This window comes from Filicampus tigris, chromosome 21, assembly GCF_054856515.1.
Source record: "Filicampus tigris isolate MCC_2025a chromosome 21, RoL_Ftig_1.0, whole genome shotgun sequence".
NCBI lineage: Eukaryota > Metazoa > Chordata > Actinopteri > Syngnathiformes > Syngnathidae > Filicampus > Filicampus tigris.
This window is the reverse complement of record NC_141237.1, coordinates 10,255,402-10,278,898: the sequence shown is the minus strand read 5'-3', so window position 1 is coordinate 10,278,898 and position 23,497 is coordinate 10,255,402. Positions and strand designations below refer to the sequence as shown.

Sequence of the window (23,497 nt, the reverse complement as noted above, 5' to 3'; positions counted from 1 at the left end):
AACATGCCACAGCAGCAAGAAGTGTGTGTGTGTGTGTGTGGGTGTGTGTGCGCGTGTGTATATTTGTGCTTCCTAAGTGACCTCAGGGCACATCGCCTTTAAAAAAAAAAAAAATTAGATATTCAAAATTATTATCTCTTTGCTCCTTGCTTTCTTGCTCCGTCCCACGTCCAATATGCGCAAACTTCAAAGGGCGTCAAGAAAAGCTTCCCCGCCAAGTCTCGCTCAAGTTTTTGCACGTTCTGCCGCACAGGCGGCAATTACCTCCACTTATAACAAAAGCGGCGTGCGCTACACGCCATTTGGATTGCGGGCCCTTCAACCTCAACAGGTCCAGAGCGTCCTCTCCTCTCAAGCCTGTTGCCCTCAGTCAGAGCAAGAGGCCGTCCGTCCCTGCCAATGCTGGGGCGGGGGAGGACAGAGAGAGAGGGGGGGGGACAAGCCCCATGGAGCAAAATGACATCCCGGGTCCCGTTAATCTCCAGGATGAGCCCCGAAATGGCAGTTGACGCTGATGGTTACCGACACACTGAGCTCGTCCGACTCTCTGACACACACTTGCACACGCAGCTCTCCCCAAACTCAAGTTGAGATTCCTTTGACAAGGTTTCATTTCATTCTTGCAGCAAAAGAGCTAAAAAATGTTCCCTGAAAAGCGCAGAGTGACGAGCACATATGTTGATTTTCAAGCCACCGCTTTGACTTGCCATCATGCCTTGGGACAGAGCAGTGGCAGCAAGGAGTCACGCAAATGCACTTCCTTTTTTGCAAAGTCTTCAATGTGTGTGTGTGTGTGTTTAAAGCTTTGCCTTCCTGCAACACTTACCGTCTCACTCACTACTTTACTTTTCACTCATGACCTGATATAGTCGCCCTGCGGCAGGAAGATGGTCAAGAAAGAGGTGTGTGGCACCAAGATGATCTGCTGCCTGGCCAAGGACTGAGAGAGGCTGGGAGTGATAAAGAGAATATGGAGGTAAAGCGGGGAGGGGCGTGGGGTTGCGGGTGGGCGCTGAGCTGTCGTCCAACACCACCACCAGAGTCCCTCCGGATCCTTTGACCTCCAAACCACCACCTGTTCGGAAGCATGATGTGCCGAGTGGCGGCGAGCGCATTATGAACTGCAAACGGCGGGCTGCTGACCCCCGCGTGGACCTTTAGTGTCAGGACCTGAAAGACGCACACAGAGAATGCAGAATAATTATACCCACTGGGTAACGTTTTCTGTGTGTGTGTGTGTGTGCGCATGTGTGTATAAGAGAGAGAGAGAGAGAGAGAGAGCATCCAGGGCAAATACACAAGACCAGTGTGCCTAAGTGTTAAACCACACTTTGGGAACCACCCAGCACGCCACACTGCACAACTGCAACAGTGCTGCAGGACATCATCTGGCTACAGATGTTGCCGGCCTGCAATGCATTTGTATATACGCGCTTGAATTCGTTGAAAAGGAACACTGTTTATTATTGATGCATCTACTGTACATGAAGTAAACCAATCGATATCTGTAATAATTACTTTCTAGCTATTGAGGGAAAAGTCTGGTTATTTTTATCTGTATATTACTAATGTTGTGCTATTGCCGAACTTCTGAACTTTATGTTATTGTCACCCATGTATTTTCTCAAGGTCAATACCCTATCCAAGCTGACTTATTTTATTTTATTTTATTCATCCATCCATCCATCTTATCCGAGGTCGGGTCGTGGAGGCAGCAGCTTCAGCAGGGAACCCCATATTTTATTTTATTTTATTTTATTTATGGTTATTTATGGGTTATGCCAAGCCTTATGTTTCTTATATTTTTTCATGTTTCTCATGTTTTTTTAGATAAAAAAAAAAAAATTATGAAAACTGTATTGATCACATACATTCTTTGTACAATCCATACTAAAATGTTTTGTCCAGCCCGGAAAGTAAACTAGCACACAAATAATACATACAAGCTATCCATTCATCCATCCGTTGTCTGAACTGCTTCTCCTGAGCCCCACAGAACATGTTATTGCAAAGAAAATGTTTGACTTGACTTCCACTTTAAGTCAAAGTACAAATCGCTTGTGTAATTAAGACTCTGGTCAAATTAAATGTATTGATTATAATCCTGTCATGAAGTTAAAGTAAAAAAGCACCAACTCTAATAACTGAATTCTTACTGTCAATTACAGTACATGCACTGTACAATTTCCATATTGATAACAAACTAAAAATTAAGTAAGTAAAAAAATAAGTAACGGTAATTAAAATTGACTCGGTGGGAAATAAATGGCTGTTGGTTTACTGCAGTTCCTTTCAAACAAAGAAATAACTCCATCTCATAAACAATTGCAGGCTGAGCTAAACACTAAACATGACACACTTTACGCATTGTTGTTCTCTCCTGTAACATTTTTATGTTGAATGTTTGCAGAGATGTGAAAAAAACATTTTCTTAATAAAGATCACTTTTTTATTTTATTTTTTTTAGAGGGGAAAAAACAGCTCTCAAGCACTCGCTTGCAGGATGTAGCTGCACATTCGCAGAACATTTTCTGAAAATAATGACGCAGAAGGACACGTATTGGCTCATGTCGATGCTAGCTGTTGCAATTTGAGTAAATGTAGTATTTTTTTAGCACAAAACTGTTCCAGCTAACTTTAAAAATTCCCACTTCAGAGTAAAAACGTTTAATATAAAACTCCCAAAACAATTCAGAATGTTTATTCATTCACTTTTAATTATGTTGATTATGTGAACCAACTTTTTGTATATATTTTTTTAAAATGCGACAGAGGCATTTGTGTCAAATCCTTTCAATCCATCCAATCTGCAAATTAGCTTTAGAAATGAATACTGCATTTAAACAGACTATCTTTTCAATTCTCCCTTTTAATGTTTTTAATTGCTCCCTCCAGAATTATGAATAAACAAGGCAACAAGATGCACACTGGTTTCACAGTGGATGCGAGCTTGTGCTGACATTGTCTATTATCGTGCTTCTTCAACTCCCAACAGCGGGCTGCAGTGAAAGCCTTGTTTGGTTTTTATCTTTTGGCAATGATCAATCATTTAATCTCTTTAATAGGCCCAAATCAAAACTAATGGTGCATGTAATAAATGTCTATGTAAACAATGTGGACCGAAAGGCACTTGTGGTGCCGTAGTGATTTCTTCCTTGACTGAATGTGACAGTCCTAATGAATTTTGGGATTAGCAAGGTATAAACTGTTTGGCCCAAACAATGCCTCTTGTCACTCCGCATGTTGCTGCATTTGCTTTATGAATTTATTTATGCACATACATTTACATTTTTTGCATATATTTCCAGTGCAATAACCAAAGGAGTATTTAGGATTATGGTCACTGCGGGTAAGGTCTTGGATGTGGAAAGATCCTTTTTACGTGGTTTACTTCATCAGTGTACATCAGTTTATTTTAGAAAAATATTGGATTGTTTTTAATGCGATTTAAAATACAGTAAATGTCTTAAGACAACTGCAAAAAAAATATTAATATGCTAGTGTTTTTGAGAAGCTTCTCCAACAGAGCAAGACTGACATCTGCTGGGCCACAGAAAGCCCAACTTCACCTTTTCCTTTACTACACTTACACTTATAAATGAGTAAATACGTCTTTCCGAAAGTATTTTAGCTTTATTCTAACTCTGTGTAACCAATAGTTACTCTAAAAGATATTCACCATGAGTTTGAAAACAGCAATAAATAGTCCAACTAAATGGAGAACCCCTATTTTAATGACTTGGTTCAATCCACTCCGTTGTACCCGGAAGTAGTAGTAAGTGTTTTGTTATTGAAGTCAGCTGACTTCTATTCATATGACTGCTATTAGCCAGAAATCACAGAGATTTTTATATACGATGCATAGCTGGCTATTTGTTACACATTAAGACATACGCATAGATGACGTTTGTGTTACAATTAACCTCCAGTTTGCTCGTAGCTTGTAGCTAAACATTCATTTTGCTTGTCTGGAGCAATTTGAAGCTAGCATGTCGAGCTAGCTACCTCAAAGAGGAATTGAAATGAGACTTTGCCACATAGGTGCCTCTATTTATTAGTAAAAATGGACAAAATTATTAAAGGTGAGTGCAACTGGAACTCCCAGCTATGAGCGTCAAGTCGTGCTTCGTGCATACTGTTTTTTTCCCTCACAAGGTACAAGGAGAAATAAGGACTTTAACTATTTTCTCTATGTAATTTATTTGATATTTATTTTACCCGGTGGTGTCATTGATCTGGGAACAAAAAACATTTACTAAAGCAGACAGAACAAAAAGAACAGCAGAAACAGAAAGTTAGCACTGATTAAAAAAAAAATGTTACTCATATTTTGTGTTGTTATTCATTGTTAATGCTTTTTCTATTTTGCGTTGAATGTAACGTGTTTTTTTTGTTTGTTTTTTTTTTGTTCCTGGAAGATGTTGGCGATATCCAGTCCCGGCTACTCGACCACAGGCCTATTATCAATGCGGAGATCCGTTACTTTGTGAGAGAATTTGAGGTATGAAAGATAAAACACACACACAGTGAAATGCTTGATTTGGTTTGACTTATTTACTTGGAGGTGGGCACGCCACATCTTTGAATGGAATTAACCTTTTAACCACACTATATGTTAATCGTATGAAAGGTTTTGATAACATTTCCTCTTTCCCAGGAGAAAAGGGCTCACAGGGAGTGCCGACTACTGGAGAGCCTGAGTAAAGTGGTGCAAGAAGCAAATGAAGAAGTGCTTCCCTCAGATTTAGAGGGTGTGAAGCAGCAGCTCTCCAATGTCATCGCTCGATGTAAGTATTTGCTCCCAGAGTTCCGGTGACACGAGGAGTAAAACCATATCCAGCATTAAGAAATTGAATTCAATGTGAATTGCAAATACAGTATAATGACAAATTGTGATTGCCCACCTTTGCTTCTCTGTCACAGTGAATGCTGCTAATCACATGGCAGAAAGAGTCCAACAGAGGGAGCTAGAAACACAGCAGGTAAATGAATGTGGCGGCTGTGTGTACGCACAAGCAGAAAGCCACACTAAGGATCATATTCTGCCATTAAAAGCCAGAATACATTACTTATGACTCACTGCATATTTGGAGGTACATAGATTAAAAAAAAAAAAAGATTTGACAGGGATGCCCATATTTTATGGTTGCTCCACCCAGTGTGCTTATTTTGGCATGGAGGCATGTAATGACGAATTTACAGTAAGTGGGCAGGCGACTCTGCTGTAATTCAGGTCTACTGCTATGCAATAAATGTAGAGTTGAAACTCCAAAATGGAATGTGATACAAATTGAATTTTACCCAAAATGATGGTTGTAATGATATGACTCTTAGTCAAACAAAATTTGAAATATTTTGCCCATTTAGAATAGTCATCGACCTAAAAAAAAATAAAAAACGTTTTGTTTTCTTATTTACCTAAATGAACAACAACATAAAACAGACTGTGACTGTATATTAAATTCCTGTCGTTAGTTGTTTATTTTGATGTCCTTGTGACCATATCGTTTTTACACTCATGTCTATGTCAAATGTCCTTTCAGAGCGGCCAACTGCAGGAAAACATGGCACGTCTGAAAGTTGAGTGGGCAGACTTCATGAAGGAGCAGCAGCGACTGAAGGAAGAGGTGGGCGAAGAGCACGCCAAGGCTGTCGGACAAATCAGCACTCGCTACAGTGAGAAGAAGAAGGACCTGGATAAGTTGTTGTCAGATGTTTAGTCATCGTATGCGTGCGAGTGTTTGGTTAGAAAAGCTACAGAAAAGAGCTCAGAGACTTTTCCAAATAATGAATATTCAAAGAGTGATGTATTGTACTGTAGCATAGCATCACAAATGACTGCACAGAATAAGCACAAAAAGGAAAAAAAAATCTGCAATACGTTCACTTTTAAACATGAGGAAAAAAAATGTTTTCATCATTGCCAGGTTATAATAAATCCTTGCCTGGAGGGCACTGATGCATCATTTTTATAAAGGAACCCATGTTTGTTACAATTACCATTCACTAAAGTAAGGAGGAAATGTGGTTTGTTTAAAGCACAGGTCAAGTGTTAAAGAAGTGAGTGCAAACAGAACTTTTGTTTCCAGGATAAATCACCAGCTCACCCGTGTTTGGAACATTTGACCCCTGACGTCTTCAAGTAAACCAACTGTCTGTGAAGTAACTTTCATGATGAACAACGCTTGAATGATCAGAAACAGCTGTTTCTCAATTGCTTGGCCACATCAAATCCGATGCCACAAATCCACTGTTTGTACTGCTGCTTTGGCTAAATAATACCATCATGTGACACATGGTGTTCCTCTGGTTCTAATTTCCTTCTTGGTTTCACGTTGCCACATGCACATGAAAAGGATTACGTGTGTACTTTTCAGTCATTTTCAGTGGCAGGCCTGGTGCTTTGGGACCATACAACAACAAATAAAACATGAAATAAACGGAACATCCTGAAAACAAATTTCTTCCAACCCAATTAGACTCCTGAAATTTTACATGATCAAAGTCTCCGTGCGTGATTTTCTCGACTGGTTTGGTTGTTGATGGAACTGTAATCAACCAGTCTCGCCACTAGGGAGCGGAATTGCACTTTTAATGAGTTTACATTATTTTGTATTGGAACAATGGAGACAATCCACAAAATGCTTGGTGGGATACATGGTAGTCATCTGTAAGCATGAATTATGATTATTTATATTCTATACTATAGTTTTATTTTGAATGATCCAGAAAGCTGCGGCACACTTCTATCTCAGCTGTTTATTATTACCTACCATCTCCAAAACGTTTTTTTTTTCCCCCAAATGAGTTGTATTGATTATGTCGCATTATTGTCTACGTTTGTATGCCGTCATAATTCAGGATAAGGTCAAAACCGGTTTCTGAAACATTTAGAATACAATAACCAGTTTACACGTGTTAAGCGACGCACGCACAACGTCACGTCATTTCCGCTTCTTACTTTCTACCGTCAATAAAAGACATGTTCATGTATTTTACCACACTAATAAAGTAGTCGGTCGCACAAAAACATTGCTTTTGAGCAGGGGTGTGTAGACTTTTTATACCTACTGTATTTTGTTCTGGAAGGGGCCTGCAGCAGGTTTTTGTCACAGGAGTTAGACTTCAGATTTTATAAAGGAGAAAAAAAAAAGTGTTCAGGTGCTTTTTTCCTTTTGATTCCCAGTGACTGCTTCTCCTTAAGCTCTCATGCAAGGGCACACTTGGTTTCCTCTGCTTGCTTGTGTGCATGCGTGCGTTCACGGGCGTCAAAGTAAGAGTCGTGGTGGCGGATGCCAAGGTAGAACGCGGTGGTCGACATGTCATAGATCAGAGGGCACAGCCACGCCGGCAGATGTTCACAGGAAAAGGGCCAACGCCAATTTACCTTGTCCATATTTAACGTGTGCGAGTGCACGTGTGTACCTTCTCGTGTTGGCGACACGGAGCAGCTGTCCAACATGGAGACAGCTCATCATCGGCTAATAAGGAGTGACAAGACGGAAACATGGTCAGCCTCTGCCAGCAAGGCGTCTTTTCATCTGCCCTTGTTTATTTTTTGGTTTGGCTGGAAAGAAAGAAAAACAGAGCCTGTGAAAGGTCACATCCAAAAGTCGGAGACGAGGGCGGGGCCTCTTCTCAAGCCTGACGTGAGAATATTCACCACTCAGATCTGTTCTGATGAATTTTGACTAACCTAGGCCATCTTTATGTAGAGCAAGATTTTTTTTTTTTCAGATCCCGAGACAGTTCTTTGCCGTTAGCTGCAATATTGAGCTTCCACAGACCGGAATGAGAAACCAAATTCTGTTTAATTCGCACCTGCTCCCCATTTAAATCTGAGACCTTGTCACACTCACAATTCATATGACACCAGGGTTTACTCACTTTTAAGTTCTTAAAGCTTTAAAGCACTTCCTCTGGTCCACCAAACAGCAGAGTGACTACTTTTTGCACCCTTTTAATAGGCCGACTGGCTGATTACAAATTTGAAGACTGATCAATTTAAAGGCACATGAAATGGACACACTTTATTTGCTTTAATGGGCCACCCAAAAAAACATGGAGCGCGTTGGGTCTAGTTCTCGGGGCAGGTGGTCCAATACAAGACTCTCGACGGCCAACTGCGTCATGTGTCTTGGTTCCATGTTTGGATTTGTTTTGTATCCTTCTTGTATCCATCAGTGAGTCATATTCTCTTCCTGTTTTCGGGGGCTCTCGTGCCATGGAGTTGTGGTGCTTGGTGCCAAGATAAACGCAAAAGTACCTAGTCTGGAACCCCGTTAATCAATGAATGTCATGACATAAGAGCAGTATGTTCATTATTAAAGAACACAATACACAGAATGTAGTTGAGATTGTAATTCTCCCAGGAACAATGGTCATGTAAAAGTCAATGCAGCAGCACTTAAAATAACCTGCGGAGTTCTATGACCCCGGTGAACTTTCAGAAACATCAACAAACCTCATCGTTCTGCACAATTCCAACCTACTAAAAATGTTCCCAATATCCTGCACATGCAATCTATTTTGAGGTGAAAGTAACCATTTCCACTTCTTTATGGACGCAATTATATAAAGCTAATAAAATGCCAGCGTTGTGACATTTGAACTTGAAGAAACAAATAAAATCGGCGCAAGACCCTTAGACTGCTAAAGTTTCAACCGAGCTGTCGCATTTCCAGTCTTTGGCTTTCTCTGCGGCGCGATCACCTTTCACCTGGGTCGACGGATGAGAAAAAGCAGGTCCTCGCGATACAATTTAAGCATGTTTTGCTGGAACAATGGGACGTAAGCTATTCATTCACTCGAGCTTTCCTAGAGCCTTATGAGAATTCCCAGCCCCCTTTTTTTTTTTTTCTATTGTGCAACAAGATGGGGCCCTGTTACTCAATTACGGAGGGTCCGAAATGAAAATGCCAGCGAACAAAAGCCCCACGCTTCCAAGTTAATAAGCCACCATAACAACACCCAGGGGTGCCTTGATGCTTCCTAGGCGGATACTAATGCAGGTGGCGATATGAATTCCTGGGCTAAAGCAAATGTTAACCCTGTGATCACTAAATGGGGAACGGAGCGCTCTCCAAGCCGCAGTAAAACTAATTCAGAAATTGATATTTTTCCGAGGGAATTTACCAGGCATACTGGACAGTCTCAAATTAGCTTGAAATGAGCACCGGGTGGCATTTAAAAGCAATCACTGCCAAGAAATGAACCTGCAATGAAATGTGCCGGCTTTTACTGGAAATGGCCTGTAAGATTTACGTTTCTCTTTGTTTAATGAATGCACTCTTTTCTTTGTGCATGTATTGTCTCCATCAAGAATGATATTATTTTTATTACTATGAAATAGATAACGAAGGTATTGGACTCTGAATTGAGATCACAGTGAGGCTCTGTTAAAGCGGAAGTCAGCCCAAACATACTTTTTTCAAGAATATGTTCCCAGCAAGGCCCACTAGTTGAAACACGGCATTCTGATTAATTTTGCGTTTGTGGAATATAAGTTAAGCAGCAAAATGCACTCTTTTTTAGCCATCTCTGAGGACGGCCATTGTCATTTTCATTTTCAGTCGACAGAAGACAAAATGGCCGCCCCCGGAGATTGCTAAAAACGGGTGGATTAACACTTACTCCACAAACGCAATATTTATCAGAATGCCCTGTTTCAACTAGTGGGCTTGCATAGAACATATTCTTGAAAAGAACATGTTTGCGTTGACGTCGTCTTGACAAAAAACGTTGTGCTGAATAATTGTCTCTGAAGTAATATTAGGGAGAGCGTACTGTGTATATCTTTGTTTGCAGGTTTATACAAAAACAGGGCAAAGCATAACTTTAAAAATGTATGCGTATTAAAAAAAATTGCATGTGTTTATTTGATATAATACGTATTCGTACTCAAATTTATATAGAAGAGGCAGCATTAGATAACATCATATTAAAAAAAAATTTAAAAATACATTAAAGTACCTCTAATCCATTGGTAGAGGTGTTCCGCTACACTATTCCTGCTACCTGGTTACCCGCTCCATGTATGCTTTTGCCCTCCAGCATCTCGACCGTCATCATGTCTGACCTGAGCGGTTCCGTTGTTTGACGTGCAGTTGAATAATCCGCACTAACCCGAACCCTGCGCCTGACAGTTTGTCCAAAACCAAAAGAGAGAAAGACATGATCAAATAAATATATAACTTAGAGGAAATGCAAAAGGAGAGCAAAGGTCTCAAAGGTGAAACAGCGGGCCAAGTCTTCCCAGCACCTGCTGCTTCCCCGACAGCCGAGTCAAAGTCATCACACGACCTCTAATGGTTTCTGTGAATGCACCTTCGCTCGCTTGCTGACTGCTTCTGCAGATGCCCTTGAGGTGCAGGCTGCACTCACTCACCCGCGCACTCACGCGCTTCCCTCTATGTGCTCCATCGGCTCCATTTTATCGGTTACTTGCTTTGGAACGGAGACACCTGCTGGAGATGTAAACGTACGCGTTTACAATAAGATTTGAACTCAAGTGTGCACAAACCAAGGCAGTTCGGTGAGTGTTGGACAGGAATCGGTAACAAATCTGTCTTCGAAAAAAGAGTAAACATCTGTTTTGTAACTCGGCCACCTCTCGACGGCGACGTGGGCCAGACCTGAACGAAGCCTGGGCCTCTTTGAACATTTTCCATGAGAGCGAGCAGGAGCACCAATCAGTGGGTGACAGCATCTTTTTTGCATGAGCTGGGGAAAATATTAACAAACATTGACGCAAGCAATAAATGCAGCGGCATTTTTGGGGGGGGAGTCTTACAAGCATGTGCAAAAGGAAAGAAAAGCAGAGACAGTCTTTTACATTACTGTGCAGTATAATGGCTTTTGGATGCATCTGCTGAAAAATTGATTTAAGACAATTTTTGTAGCTTGCATGGCAGCTACTTTAGTTTTCCATGTATTTATTTATTATTAACCTTATCCAGGATTTGCAGGATTGGTTACTTTTACCCACGTTTGGGTTAGTAATCTTGACCCAGCAGATTGGGGTAAAGTTTCGATTTAGGTGGCTATACCGATACTGATAACCAGGTAACCCTTTTCTTGGTCGCTTTAACTCATCAGTACGGGTAGTTTTACATCCTTGTCAAAATCTTGACCCAATGTGCCCGGTGAAATCCTCGACCTGATATGCTGAGTATAAATAGCTATTTTAGCTATTTCACCCAATTTGGGTTACTTTTGACCCAAGTGTTTAACTCATTCACTGCTAAAGACAAATTTATTTGTCTTTTGCACAATCCAGACATACAATGCCAGGAATTTATTTATATGTTTTTTCAAACGTTAGGGTAAAAGAGGATCTGAAAATGTCTGGCAGTGAATGAGTTAATTATCCAGAGAATTATCCTTGCAAAAGTAAACTGACAAATATAAATCGAATGCATCCCCGTAGCCTGAAATTATTATTTACTGGCGCTCTAAACTAAAGTGTTGTTAAAGTCAAGACATGAAGTCTCACTTTAAGTAACTCAGCAAGGGATCGTCAAAATGTTCAACTTCATTCCTGTCCTAGTTTGGCAGGTATATCCTGATGGCTTCCCCAGCAGGAAGTGGGGCTTTTAAAATGACGGATATAATGGCTCACAATCAGGTGACATGTTTTTGTGCGCTGTTACTTTTAAGTTTTTTTTTTTTTTTTGCTACATGGACCACACAAGTCAGCAGAATCACACATTATTACAGTTAACAGCACCAAAACGTGATTGATCTATATCCTGCTTTAGAGCATTTTCAGTTCAAATAATCCTGATGAATTGCAGCGTTGTGGTGGGGGCGGGGATTCAAATTCCAATACTGTCCCTGTCAAATCACACATCTTGGTTTTCTGGATCCAGAGCAGTGGCACTCCATAAACCCATTTGAACCACAGCGGAAGATTTCACTCTGCACTATGACCAACTTTGAACACATGCTTCCCCTCTCCGTCCTCTTCATTGCTCACCAGTCACCGCTTTCTCTTTCCTCTCCAAACTCAAATTCGCACCCATATTTTGTCATTCTATCTCACACTTTCCACCTCCTCGCATTTTCTTCCTTTATCCTCCCTCACCTTACTTCCTCTCACCCACTTTGTCAGATGAAAAAAAAAAAAAAAAAGAATGCTTTCCAGTTTTTCCATGCTTTAATGTTTTTGAAGGGTGGAGGGGGGGGGGGGGTTGCAATGATGTGGGAGAGCCCTTTCCCTGCTGCCGTTTCCCATTCCCAGCACAGGTGTCTACTGCTCTAGTGACTCATCTGAAAAGGACATTGGTTCCCCTCTGTTGGTCATATCCTGTGTCCCGGATATGATACTGTCATGTGGACCAAATGGAAAGTCATCTGGCTTTGAATTGCATTGCGCAGTCATGGGAGGAGGATGCTGAGAGCTTTTTTGGAAAGAATTGAAAGTACAGAGTAATTCCCCTGCTGTTTGACAGACAAACTCATTTGACACCATTTTATACACGTAGCTACTCCGTTTTGTGGCTCTGTCGTTGTTTGCACTTGATAAATTTGAGTGTTCACATACTGAATGATAATGATTCTATTAGTGGTATAATCTGTAAGTCACAAAACGTAATAAAAAATTCCAATATGGCTGCCCTTTTTTTTTTTAAGATGACTGGCAAGAAAATGAAATATTCTTACATAGGAACGACAGTTTTCTGATTTGTAAGGTGACAAGCATCCACCTTCGCTCAGTTGGCAAATCTATATTAATGATTGAATTATTCATTATGGTTCATAATACTTAAATGATAAATAGTGTTAAAGAGGAAGTGAACCCAAAGAATTTCTTTACAATAATATGTTCTAGGCAGGCCCACTAGTCTAAATAAATGAGTATGAGTAAAATCCACCCATTTTTGTCTATCTCAAGCGGCAGCCATTTTGTCACTTGCTGTCGACTGAAAATGACATCGCACTTGCTCAGGTAACAACCAATCATGGCTCAGCTTCAGAAAACAGGTGAGCCGTGACCTATGTGTATTTTTTTCGGCATTGGCAGTACAGCATGGCGAAGAAACGGTTATTTCTTGAGCAGCACTTTAACAACACCTGTAGCGATAACAGACCGCTGTACACCAAACATAAAAACAATTATGTAAATAATGATAATCCAAATTTGAAAAACTAAATACAATATTATTTTCTAACTAAAATCTACAAGAGCTCCCTTTACATTCGCACTTAGCACAGAGAGGTGCAGAGTTTTATCCCGTCTTGTTCCACGTTGTGAGAACCTGATAACGGATGAGAAGAATTACCAGACACGCTAACCTGATACAGTATATAACTTGACAATAATGCAGTACAATATCAGAATGCATGTACTGCACCCTTGTTAGTTTTCACACTGCCTCAGTTTCTCGCTGCGCCTCCGCTTGCCACCTGCCAGCTCATACAAAATGTCCACTGACTCCACACAATCAGGAAAATAATCAGACTGTCATCTAGTCCCCATGTTCCATTAATCTTCCCTCCTCATATTAAACTATGCGGTAGCAGGCCTGGCAAGGTGCCCTCCCATCAACAATGCGTAACCAAGAGACACCCTCAAGTATGCGGTCTCCACTTCACACAAATGTAAAATGTGTCAGTAGCAATTTAGTCACTTAATGACATGTTGAGATGTGCGGTTATGGGATCGCCATGGAAACAATAGAGCCCCCGCTGCAAGAAGCCGACCTCTTTGTAGAGGTGAAGGCATCGTGCACAAGACTCAAAGTGCAAGTAAATCATGTTAACTATCATTTTTCACCTCCAATTAACAGTAGTGCCTTTGATTTCAGAAACGGCTGCAAAACGAGAAGGTAGCGGGACGTGGGAGACGTAAGCGGATGTCAAGTCCAGTCCATGATACGGTAACTCAAATAAACGTGAGTGGGTGGGGGAGCTTGTGCTTCACATCAGCACAGTGGATGAAATCAGGGCAGAAATATGATGAAATAGAAATCAGTCATAACACTCCAAATAAATGAAATCCTTCTGCGGACATGAAAGAGTCTTTAATCAGAAGCACAAAATGTATTAAACTTAAGCCAGTGAATGTTGGCTGATGATCTTGTTAGTCCTTAAGCATCATTGAGCTGGGCGTCATATGGCAACTTTTCGCCATATATGCTGTTGAAGGTTCAGTGGCAGTTCTAGAAAGTTGACGCACATGCACGCAATCAACCGTTTTTTGGTTTTTTTTTTACTTTAAAGAGCAATATGAAACCTGACATGGTAGGAGTGTAAACTAAATTATAGCAATACTTGCAATTTGGCATTTTTATAGCACAAAGGTCCAGGAAACAGGGCACTTTGGGCATCAAGGGAAAAGAGGCACGTGTCCAGACACCCAAAACTGTACGTCACTGGCGTGCACATGAAATAAAAGCAGAACTTTAAATAAAAAATAATAATAAACACTGAATATTTTACATTTTACTTTGACTTCATGGTCTCTGTGAGGGCCAATCAGAGACTGTGGATGGGCCGGATGTGGCCCCCGAGCCGTACTTTGCACTACCCTCATCCCTCCAAAAGTTTCCCTCTCTTTGAAATGGGCATCCAGCATAACATACTGGAAATTGGAAATGAACTGGTTGAATCTTCCGTATGCGCCACAGACTTTGCAAGGACCACTATTCATCCAAGGATTTGCCAATATTTGACTGAAAATAAGTATTTCCATCTTGAAAATGAGGCAACTCTGATTTTCGGTGTAATAACCAAGAGTCCTTCTGTCATCCAAACCTGCACTGAAATATGTCTTCTTAGGAATATTACACTGTCTGCCAAGGAGCTGTGTTAAGCCATAACTTATTGGAGCGCGGAGCCATTTCAAGTAATTTGGCTTTTCCTAACTCTTGTGGAGGTGAACAAAAATCTCCTAAATGTCTCTTAAATTACGTTTTAATGACACATTTCAGTCTGCCGTCAATGACTTCATCGGCTTTGATTTAAGCAGATTTCACACAAGAGGCTCAGCTCCCATTCATCACCTTAAATGTGCTGTGAAACTTTAAATATTTGTATGAGTCTACCTTTACGCTGCATTTGGCTATGCAGAGTGGCAATCAACAAAAAGCAAAATATATCTTAAATGGCATCCAGTTTCTTACAACCAGTCGGGCTGGTAAGCGGAGCAAACGCCTACAGGCTTGCACGGATCTACACGTCGCCGTGATTGCGTGGATGTACGCAAAAAAACCTTTTACGCACACGCCCCATCCACATCTTGCATACCTTCATTGCGAGCGCAACGTGAACGCGCTTTCTCCATAGTAGCCGGCGAAGCGGCAGCGACTGGCAGACACTCATCATGGCATCCGCACTGAATTACGCTCCTTTGACCACAGTTTTTATTTATTCGTTACTGTTTTCTTCGGCACTTTGCGATGGAGACGATGCAGCAGATGAGGAGGCCATGCATACGTACACGGTGGAAATGTTCGAGGAGGCAGTGCCCACCACAACGCACTTTGTCATGTTTTACGCCCCGTGGTAAGTTCAGCATCTCGCTCACCGGGCTTTAACGTGGCGTGTTGCAAAAGCTATGCAGGGACATTTGAGATAACCGGACAGTGAGCTAGTTAGCATACACGCTAGTCGTCACTTGTCTTGCTCCGTTCGGTTTGGCTTGTAGTTAGCCTTCAAGCTAGTAGCACAACTACCGGTTAGCTCGCTTCAGTGAAGTGGTCCGAGTATCTTCGGCGTGAAATAACAATGTTTTTAAGCTAGAGTTTGCTAGTAACCATTTAATTGCTCGTTTGACCCAATAGATCTGGAGTATTTTTTTAAATGGCAAATGACGTTGGAGAAAGTTGTGAGTCGGGATGCTGAGTGAGCTCACTGAGCTGACGTGGCACAATCAGACTTTTTTTTTGCTCTTTGTATTTAACGGCGCATGCAAACTTTAAAATGCATTTCCGCCACCCATTGATTTGCAATGATTACGTATTTGGCTAATTTTAGAAAAAAAAAAGTCAATTATTGCTTTTGTTATTTATTTATTTATTTATTTCTATATTACATCTCTCCTGAATTAATAATACTTCACTTTAATTTGCTCCTGTCATTTATTTCACCTCATAAGTACATGTTGAAGCGATTCCATTTACTGCATATTTCATTTGCTTATAAAATACATGCATATCCAAATTGAAATTGCGATGCGCTAAAAGACACGCGTAGTCTTTCAATTGGATGAAACCCGGCACGCCCCTTCCAACTCCCTCCAATCCACATTAGGAATGGGGTGGTTACAGATTCTGAAGGTATGATAACGTTGTGCAAAAAAATATCAGGTTCACGAAATTATAAGTTTGTATTAGACAAGTGTCAACCTACAGCACATCAATAACAACACTAATATATGATATGTTTCTTCATTTTGTTGTGTACAGGTGTGGCCATTGTAAGAAGCTGCATCCGACGTGGAATGAATTGGCAGACAAGTACAACAACATGGAAGATCCCCCCGCCTATGTCGTAAAAATAGACTGTGTCCAGGACAACAAGTTCTGCGCCAAGGACCACGAAATCCGAGGCTACCCCACGTAAGTGTTTCTCTACAAAACCATAGTTTAGTCTACATCTATGCATTTATTAATACATGCGAGGTGGGAAATCTTGCTACGTAAGCCTGGTTGAAGCCCACCCACATTTTATGCAAATTGAGTTTAATGTGTGTCCTGTAAAGAGTAATTCTACTCTATTCTGGCATTAATCTTTTTCTTGTTCAGTCACAAATGTAATTTCTTAGAAGGAATTGTCAATGGAAATATATTGGAGAGTATCCATCTTAGAAATTTTCCTAGCTCAGCTTCCTGTGAGAAAAATGTTCAATTTATGGGAGGTTTCCCAAACCAAATAAATTCTTGGATTTATTTATTCTTTAATTGTATTGGTATGCATTATTGAATGTAACATTGAAATCGAATAACCTTCATTTGTGTTCATACTGTGCATTATAAAATGATTTGTTGCAACATACAACACTCTGTCTCAAGATTTCACTGCATTTGAACTCAAAATGACAAATGAATGTCAATTTGAAACATTGTGACGTAGAAAGCGATCTCTGTCTATTTAAAGAACGTTTGGCTTATTTGTAGTCTAGTGTTGTACAAGCCAAATCAGGAACCGAAAAGTTACAAGGGACCGAGAGTGCTAGAGGCTCTCGAGGACTGGATGTTGAAGACAATCGAGCAGGACCCTTCTTCTGTAAGTGATGCCACAGAATGTAAACCCGATGTGTTGAAATGTGGCTATTCATGGCTCACCCTCGCCTCTTGTTCTGCTTCCTCCAGGAAGCAGAGGTCGTACAGCAACCTAGCGTTCCTCCAGAGCCCAAAGATGGCATGTACGAGCTCTCCGCCGGCAACTTTAAGGACCACGTTTCCCAAGGTTAAGCTCCCGTTTAGCGCGATGAAAGAAAAAGTCCTAGCTTTGTCATCGGCTGAAATGAATTGTAAAACCTGCTGTTCAAGTTCCAACCAGCAAATGCGGTCAATCTGGATTCAGTCCTCCTTGCATTAATTGACTTAACTGACATTTTATTTTAGTCACTCGGTGAAGTCTCTACTGTTTTGGTTCTCAAGCAAAAATAAATGACCAGAAAGGGCAGGATATGACATCGGCATTTTTAAGCCTGTGTTTATTGGTCCTCCCTTCGCATGTTGGCAACAGAGGAGCAGTAAATGTTGTGTAATGGTTGCATTAAACCATGTAGCAGGTGGTGATTTGCTTTTACAGCTCTGTGTCAATTTGTAAGCCGCTGCAGCTTCAATATAGAAAAGATTTGTGTGCACGACAGCGTCTTGTCAATTTGATTGACGTGATGGGTTCCTTTCTTTCTTTAGGTTTACATTTTGTCAAGTTCTACGCCCCATGGTGTGGCCACTGCAAAGCCATGGCTCCTGCCTGGGAACAGATGGCCTCCACCTTTGAGCAATACGGTGACGTCAAAATCGGAAAGGTGGGCCCTTTTATCGCACGACATTATTGGAAAGGATAACAATTTATAATCCAAATGACCTAGAATAGCCTCATGACTTTTTTGTTTTCACATTTTGAGTGACTGTCATGAGTATGAAGTAGTTTGCACTTCATTTGAAGTAGTTTTCTATTCAAATCAAGAGTGTTGCGGGAGTTGTAATGCAGATGTTGCTGTTTTGTCCTTTAGCTGGACTGCACAAAATACCAGGATTTGTGTATTAAGTTCGGCGTGCGGGGATACCCCACGCTGCTGTTTTTCAAGGGAGGGGAAAAGGTATGTCTCGCACTCACTACATAACATTACTTAACATGCGCTTGCAAGATTTTTGTAAAATCTGCACAGGTTGAAAAATTGCAGGACACTTAAAAGACGCCCCTTGTTAACTTTTCAGAGTCAAAATATTTCGACAGATTGACTGACTTTTTTCAGGGTTAGCCCTAACCCTTGTTCGGAGATGAAGCATACGATTATGACATGTTGAAGGTTGTGGCTGACACGTGCTTCCCACCGCAGATAGAGGTAACGCGTTACAAAGGAAAGAGAGACTATGACACCCTCAAGGAATTTGCGGACCACATGGTGAAGGCTGCAAATACGAAGGAGGTAGACGAAGATGACGAAGAAGCAGAGTATGAAGGCGAGCTGGAGCCTCAGAAAGAGGAAAAAGAAGAAGCTAACGAGGAGCCAAAAGAGGTCAAGGAGGAGCCAAAAGAGGCCAAGGAGGAGCCAAAAGAGGTCAAGGAGGAGCCAAAAGAGGCCAAGGAGGAGCCAAAAGAGGCCAAGGAGGAGCCAAAAGAGGCCAAGGAGGAGCCAAAAGAGGCCAAGGAGGAGCCAAAATCTGTAGAAGTCGAAGCAGCTCAGGAGGAGGAGAAGGTGAGCCTGATGCGAAGAAAATATTTGAGCTGGAAACTGGAAAACATCGCGAAAATGATTCCGCTGACGACTGTTCGTTAGCGGGCATAGAGTACGTTATGCCCATGCCAATATCCAATGTGTCTGTCTGCTTCCTGTCCGCAGTCCAACGTCTTGAACCTGACAGAAAGCAACTTTGACGACACCATCGCCAAAGGATTCACTTTTGTCAAATTCTTTGCGCCATGGTAGGATTGATGTGGTGTTATCTTGTTTATTTTTTGATAGTTGTGTATTTAACACAGGCATGGATAAACATTTTATTTGTTTGTTTGTTCAAACCAACAATGACCTGGCTGGTCTTTTAAAATGTGTTAAAGTGTGAATGTAAAGTCACAAAGCATGCATGTTTATTTTGGTAAAATAATTAATTGACATTTTTAAAAGTGCTGCAACAAATATTACAGGACTTTTGATCACGTAAAAAATGCTCAGCGGGCCAGATGTAAAGAACGGAGCATGGCGTAATGTGTTGAGCAAGCCATAATCTGCACAAAGAGTGATTTAATCAGACGTGGCCCTGTGCAGGTGCGGCCACTGTAAACGTCTGGCTCCGGTGTGGGAGGATCTTTCCACCAAGGACTTTCCGGCTTTGACCAACGTCAAGATTGCCAAAGTGGACTGCACGGTGGAGCGCACGCTCTGCAACAAGTATTCTGTAAGTACGGACGTGCGGGCATAAAACACTAAAAGTGTCACATTTTTAAGTTGTGAAAATGCTCCTCACACTTGCACCTTTAATGAGGCTTATAAACGCTTCATTGGCTGTAATCTGTTTGTAAAAGAGGTCTAGAACCTGGAATCGCTATCTGGGTTTGTTTGCCATCTTAACTCAGCGGCTAATCTTTAACGAGCAAGATTCACACTTGAGTCACGGTGCAACAATGCGTCAGATTTGGCAAGCCGTTGATGGTCGTTGCCTTTCCTCAGGTGCGAGGTTACCCCACCCTGATAATGTTCCGCGCCGGGGAGCAAGGCAACAAGTATAGCGGCCTCCGGGACCTGGACAACCTGCACGCCTTTGTGATCAAGCAGGTGAGGGACGAGCTGTGAGCACCCGCGTGTCAGCGCCCGTCCCGGCGACGCCCACGCAGCATTCGCGGCCGCTCGGGCGAGCGGCATCCTGTGTCCTGCACCGGCCAAATCTCACACTCCTTTTCCCGTGTCGACAGAACAATTCCGGATGTTTGGGTACGCGAATGTATTTCTCATTCTTGGTTCTTTGAAAACCACTTATGAAGATTCTGAAAGGGGTCTCGGTTATTTCCTGACATGGTTTGTGTAGCCACTTTTTCTTATGTTGTTGTTGGGTTTTTTTTTATACGTGGGATCTGTTGTTTAAGCCATTAATTGATGTTGAGTGTTGCTTCTCCGCCGCGCCAGTGCTTATGTGACTTAAATCTCAGGGACAAAGCTTAATGAGCTTGGGAGCCCCTCACAGGAGTCTGACATGAAGATGTGGATACAGATCAGCTCCTCCACGGGGCCTCATCATATCTCCATTCCTAAACAATATCATTTCCGCTGTTTCTGTGTATCTGAAAACCTGAATGGTACTCTAATGTCCTAAAAGGAGAATAGTTTATGGATCTACGTAGAACGGCAAGCCACTCATACGGACTAAGAGTCTTATTGTTTTTACTTGTGAAAGGAAGTGTTTTCTGTGGCCCAGTGGGGTCAAAGCACTGAATTAGTTTCTAAAAAGTCACTCCGCCACTGAAGTCACCCAGTGAGATGCTGATGAATCCGTCAGTCAATAAAAAAAAACATTATTTTTGCCCCACATGCTGAAACAGTCTCGGACACTATTTCCTCATATTTGCACTGTGTAAATGAGATGTTGTGCACATGTTGCTCCTTGACACAGTTCATGTGACGATGTAAAACCAGGTACACACACAAAGCAGTTTTTGCCAGTAAATCTTTATGGAAAGCACATGGTCGAAGGAACTCCAGTGACACTTTTTTTGTGTGTTATGCAGTCATGGGTTGTGCACTGTCCATGGCTTTGTACAAAAAAAAAAAAATTTCTAATAATGGCAAGTTGGAACATGAGATTTCATAATAAAAGACATTCCAAAATAAGTTTTGGTTTCATGGTGTATTTCTCATAAGGTGTACTTTATTGTTGTTGTTTTTTTTAACAAAAAGTGCAATAAATAAACTGTGAATGTACAAGTATTTACACAAGAACAGTCTAACCATGATCACAAATGTAAACAGCAGCTTACCAGAGGTATATTTTGTGTTGGCTGATTGGCTAGGCACATACGGTATTGAGATTCTTAGTATTGCTATTAGATTTTCATTCAAATATATTGTCTAAAAGACTCCACAGTAACATGTTCAATTCAAAAAAACTAAAATACAAACAACCCTCAAACTTGAGTGAAAGCAAGCAAACAAACAAGTTGATGTTTTTGCACACTTTCTTCCTAGCAACAGAAGTGGGCGTGTTGGGCGGATAAGGCCTTATTCTTCACTTGTTTGGACCAGAACATCCCTTTAGCCGCAACATGCATCATGTTGAACACACAAATATTGACACTGGGGGGTTTATTTGGAGGAAGGTGCTGCTAAAATAGCCTGTGGACACTTTGCTTCAGTCTGTTATATTTTGGGAGTGTAAATATCATTTGAGAAGCAAATAAATGAGGAAAGATGAACAAAAAAAAAAAAAAAAAAAAAAGGATTTGGCAGCAAATTATCATTGATTTTTGCCTCGGATTAACACGCTAGTTGACTTTCGAAGCATTTTTTTACGCCATGTGACCTGTCATTAAAGACCCTGCAAAGTGTATTCATACACATTTGAAGATAATTGCCGAACAATATGCATTGACTGACAACTATGTACTGTAGTACTCACTTGTAGGGGTACAGCATTAAAATCGTTTTTCTCCATTTCCTGATCTTCGCATCAGTGCATACGAAGCAATTAAGCAAGACTGCAATGGAAAAATTGTGACCCTGTATGCGGTTTTGAAGCTCCACATAAAAAAATACTGTTGCCTACTGTACTGTATTCTATTGAACCATGAAAACATGGTATGATTGTCATACAAGTGGATAATCACAAAGAGATGTGTGTGTGTATGTATGTGTGTATATATATATATATTAGAGTTAGACTGATGTTTTTTTCAGGGCCGATTATTAGTAGTCAAGGAGGCCGATATTAGGAGCCGACATTCGTTTTCAGCAAAAAGGAAAATATTGGCGTCAAAATAAAAAAAAAATACAACTCTTAACTTTGTTTTAACGTATTTAAGGTTATGTTTATTGGACATTTTTTTCAGATTTGCAAAATGTTGATTATTATCATTTTTTTCCAATATACATCTTTGTTGTAAAATTCTAACAAAAAGGGAGCTCCCAGGGTCATCAGCGTGTCTTATAAAGTGAAATGAAAATTTAAACAATAGCTCCCTATATTTTTGACAGCAACGAAAGTTCTGCAAAATTTCAAAATGGCAGAAATGTTCAAATTTCACTTATCTTTGTTTTGATTTTAAACAAAAACAAAAAGGTGCAGAATGTTGCCAGGGTCAGTAGAATCTCTTATAAAGTTAACTGAAATTTACATGAATAGTTCCTTGAAGTTAACACAGTTTTAAATGGTTTTGTTACCGGCCATCCGATTTTTATAAAAGGCCGATACCGATATTGATGATTGATGATTATCGAGCTATCCCTTACATATGCTCATTTGTATATGCAGTGATTTTTCACTCAAACTTAACAGTGTTGTTAACCGGTCATCTCTATGCTGTCAAATTTATAAGACATTTATTTTCACTTTCCAGGGACTTTAATGATAATGGCTTGCTGTGCATATGGGATAAATGGGTTCATTTCCCAATACTTACCCACAACTTTTCCCATTCCCGAGAATGAGATTATCTCCCGGAGGGACTTTGACTAGCACTTGAACTCATAAGAGTTGATAAGAATTTTACAGCCACTGGGAGCACGCTTGCCATTAATCCGGAATGAGGATAATAAATTCCACTTGAATGTGTAATAAGACAAAATGGGCATTTTCCGTCCCCACCGATAATGTGTTGCCAAAAGCTGCCATCAGGGGGTGACTAAACAGGAATGGGAGGGGCACGAAAGCAGCACACTGACTGGTCCAATCACAGTTCAGTTTTGCCCACTCATTGGTGGAGAAGGTGCAATGCACATCACAATCAGGATCACTCGGAGCATCTTTGCTGCAGGTTGCCATGAGATGACGCGCGTCGTCCCTTTGAATCCTCGTTCTGATTTTCCAAGCGATGCTTGGACATCTCGGGGATTAGTGTAACCGCTCAACCATCTTTTCAGTGTTGAACACTCCGTGCAAGCCTGAGGAATACGTCGCCGGTCAAGCAAACCGCCACAGTGCCCTCCTCCCCGGCGGCGGGTGTCAGTGGCAACCGCAGGCTCGCACCACCATGTTCTTGTATTTCTTCAAAATGACATTGGAGTTGTCGTCAAAGTAGAGCACGGAGATGGCGTGGAGCTTGGTGGGGGCGCAGCAGGGCTTCGGGACATTCTCGGGATTCATCAGGTGCACCTGAAAGATGACAGCGGTTT

General features: G+C 41.2%; 3 protein-coding genes across 5 annotated transcripts in view; 2 read left to right on the top strand and 1 right to left on the bottom strand.

The window, feature by feature from the left end:
* Window positions 1–3,769: 3,769 nt before the first annotated feature.
* On the top strand, window positions 3,770–6,299 carry bloc1s5 (biogenesis of lysosomal organelles complex-1, subunit 5, muted). 3 transcript variants are annotated; one of them, XM_086021125.1, is made up of 6 exons: window positions 3,770–4,082; window positions 4,419–4,501; window positions 4,658–4,787; window positions 4,924–4,982; window positions 5,544–5,627; window positions 6,090–6,299. In XM_086021125.1, the coding sequence occupies exons 1-6, from the start codon at window positions 4,064–4,066 to the stop codon at window positions 6,144–6,146; spliced, it is 432 nt and encodes a 143-aa protein (XP_085877251.1). In that variant the 5' UTR covers window positions 3,770–4,063; the 3' UTR covers window positions 6,147–6,299. The 3 variants fall into 3 exon arrangements, with proteins under 3 accessions (XP_085877251.1, XP_085877252.1, XP_085877249.1); XM_086021126.1 differs by having other exon boundaries at window positions 5,544–5,676; XM_086021123.1 differs by having other exon boundaries at window positions 5,544–6,299.
* An 8,925-nt stretch (window positions 6,300–15,224) lies between these two features.
* On the top strand, window positions 15,225–21,001 carry txndc5 (thioredoxin domain containing 5). The gene is made up of 10 exons (XM_086020776.1): window positions 15,225–15,507; window positions 16,410–16,562; window positions 17,121–17,229; window positions 17,316–17,412; window positions 17,868–17,983; window positions 18,191–18,277; window positions 18,518–18,877; window positions 19,022–19,104; window positions 19,445–19,574; window positions 19,847–21,001. The coding sequence occupies exons 1-10, from the start codon at window positions 15,326–15,328 to the stop codon at window positions 19,967–19,969; spliced, it is 1,440 nt and encodes a 479-aa protein (XP_085876902.1). The 5' UTR covers window positions 15,225–15,325; the 3' UTR covers window positions 19,970–21,001.
* bmp6 (bone morphogenetic protein 6) overlaps window positions 20,856–23,497 on the bottom strand; it is a 33,368-nt gene continuing 30,726 nt past the window's right edge. Inside the window, exon 7 of the mRNA XM_086020779.1 lies at window positions 20,856–23,477. Within this exon, the coding sequence (XP_085876905.1) occupies window positions 23,328–23,477 (150 nt within the window). The 3' untranslated portion in view covers window positions 20,856–23,327. The remainder of the gene's footprint in view (window positions 23,478–23,497) is intronic.

Excerpts from the sequence above, each read along its gene's own strand:
- bloc1s5 (XM_086021123.1), top strand. Across the intron at positions 4,502-4,657 it reads ACTTTGTGAGAGAATTTGAG|GAGAAAAGGGCTCACAGGGA; the intron begins GTATGAAAGATA and ends CCTCTTTCCCAG. Across the intron at positions 4,983-5,543 it reads GGGAGCTAGAAACACAGCAG|AGCGGCCAACTGCAGGAAAA; the intron begins GTAAATGAATGT and ends ATGTCCTTTCAG.
- txndc5 (XM_086020776.1), top strand. The coding sequence starts at position 15,326 with ATGGCATCCGCACTGAATTACGCTCCTTTGACCACAGTTTTTATTTAT. Across the intron at positions 18,878-19,021 it reads CAGCTCAGGAGGAGGAGAAG|TCCAACGTCTTGAACCTGAC; the intron begins GTGAGCCTGATG and ends TCCTGTCCGCAG. Across the intron at positions 19,575-19,846 it reads CGCTCTGCAACAAGTATTCT|GTGCGAGGTTACCCCACCCT; the intron begins GTAAGTACGGAC and ends GCCTTTCCTCAG.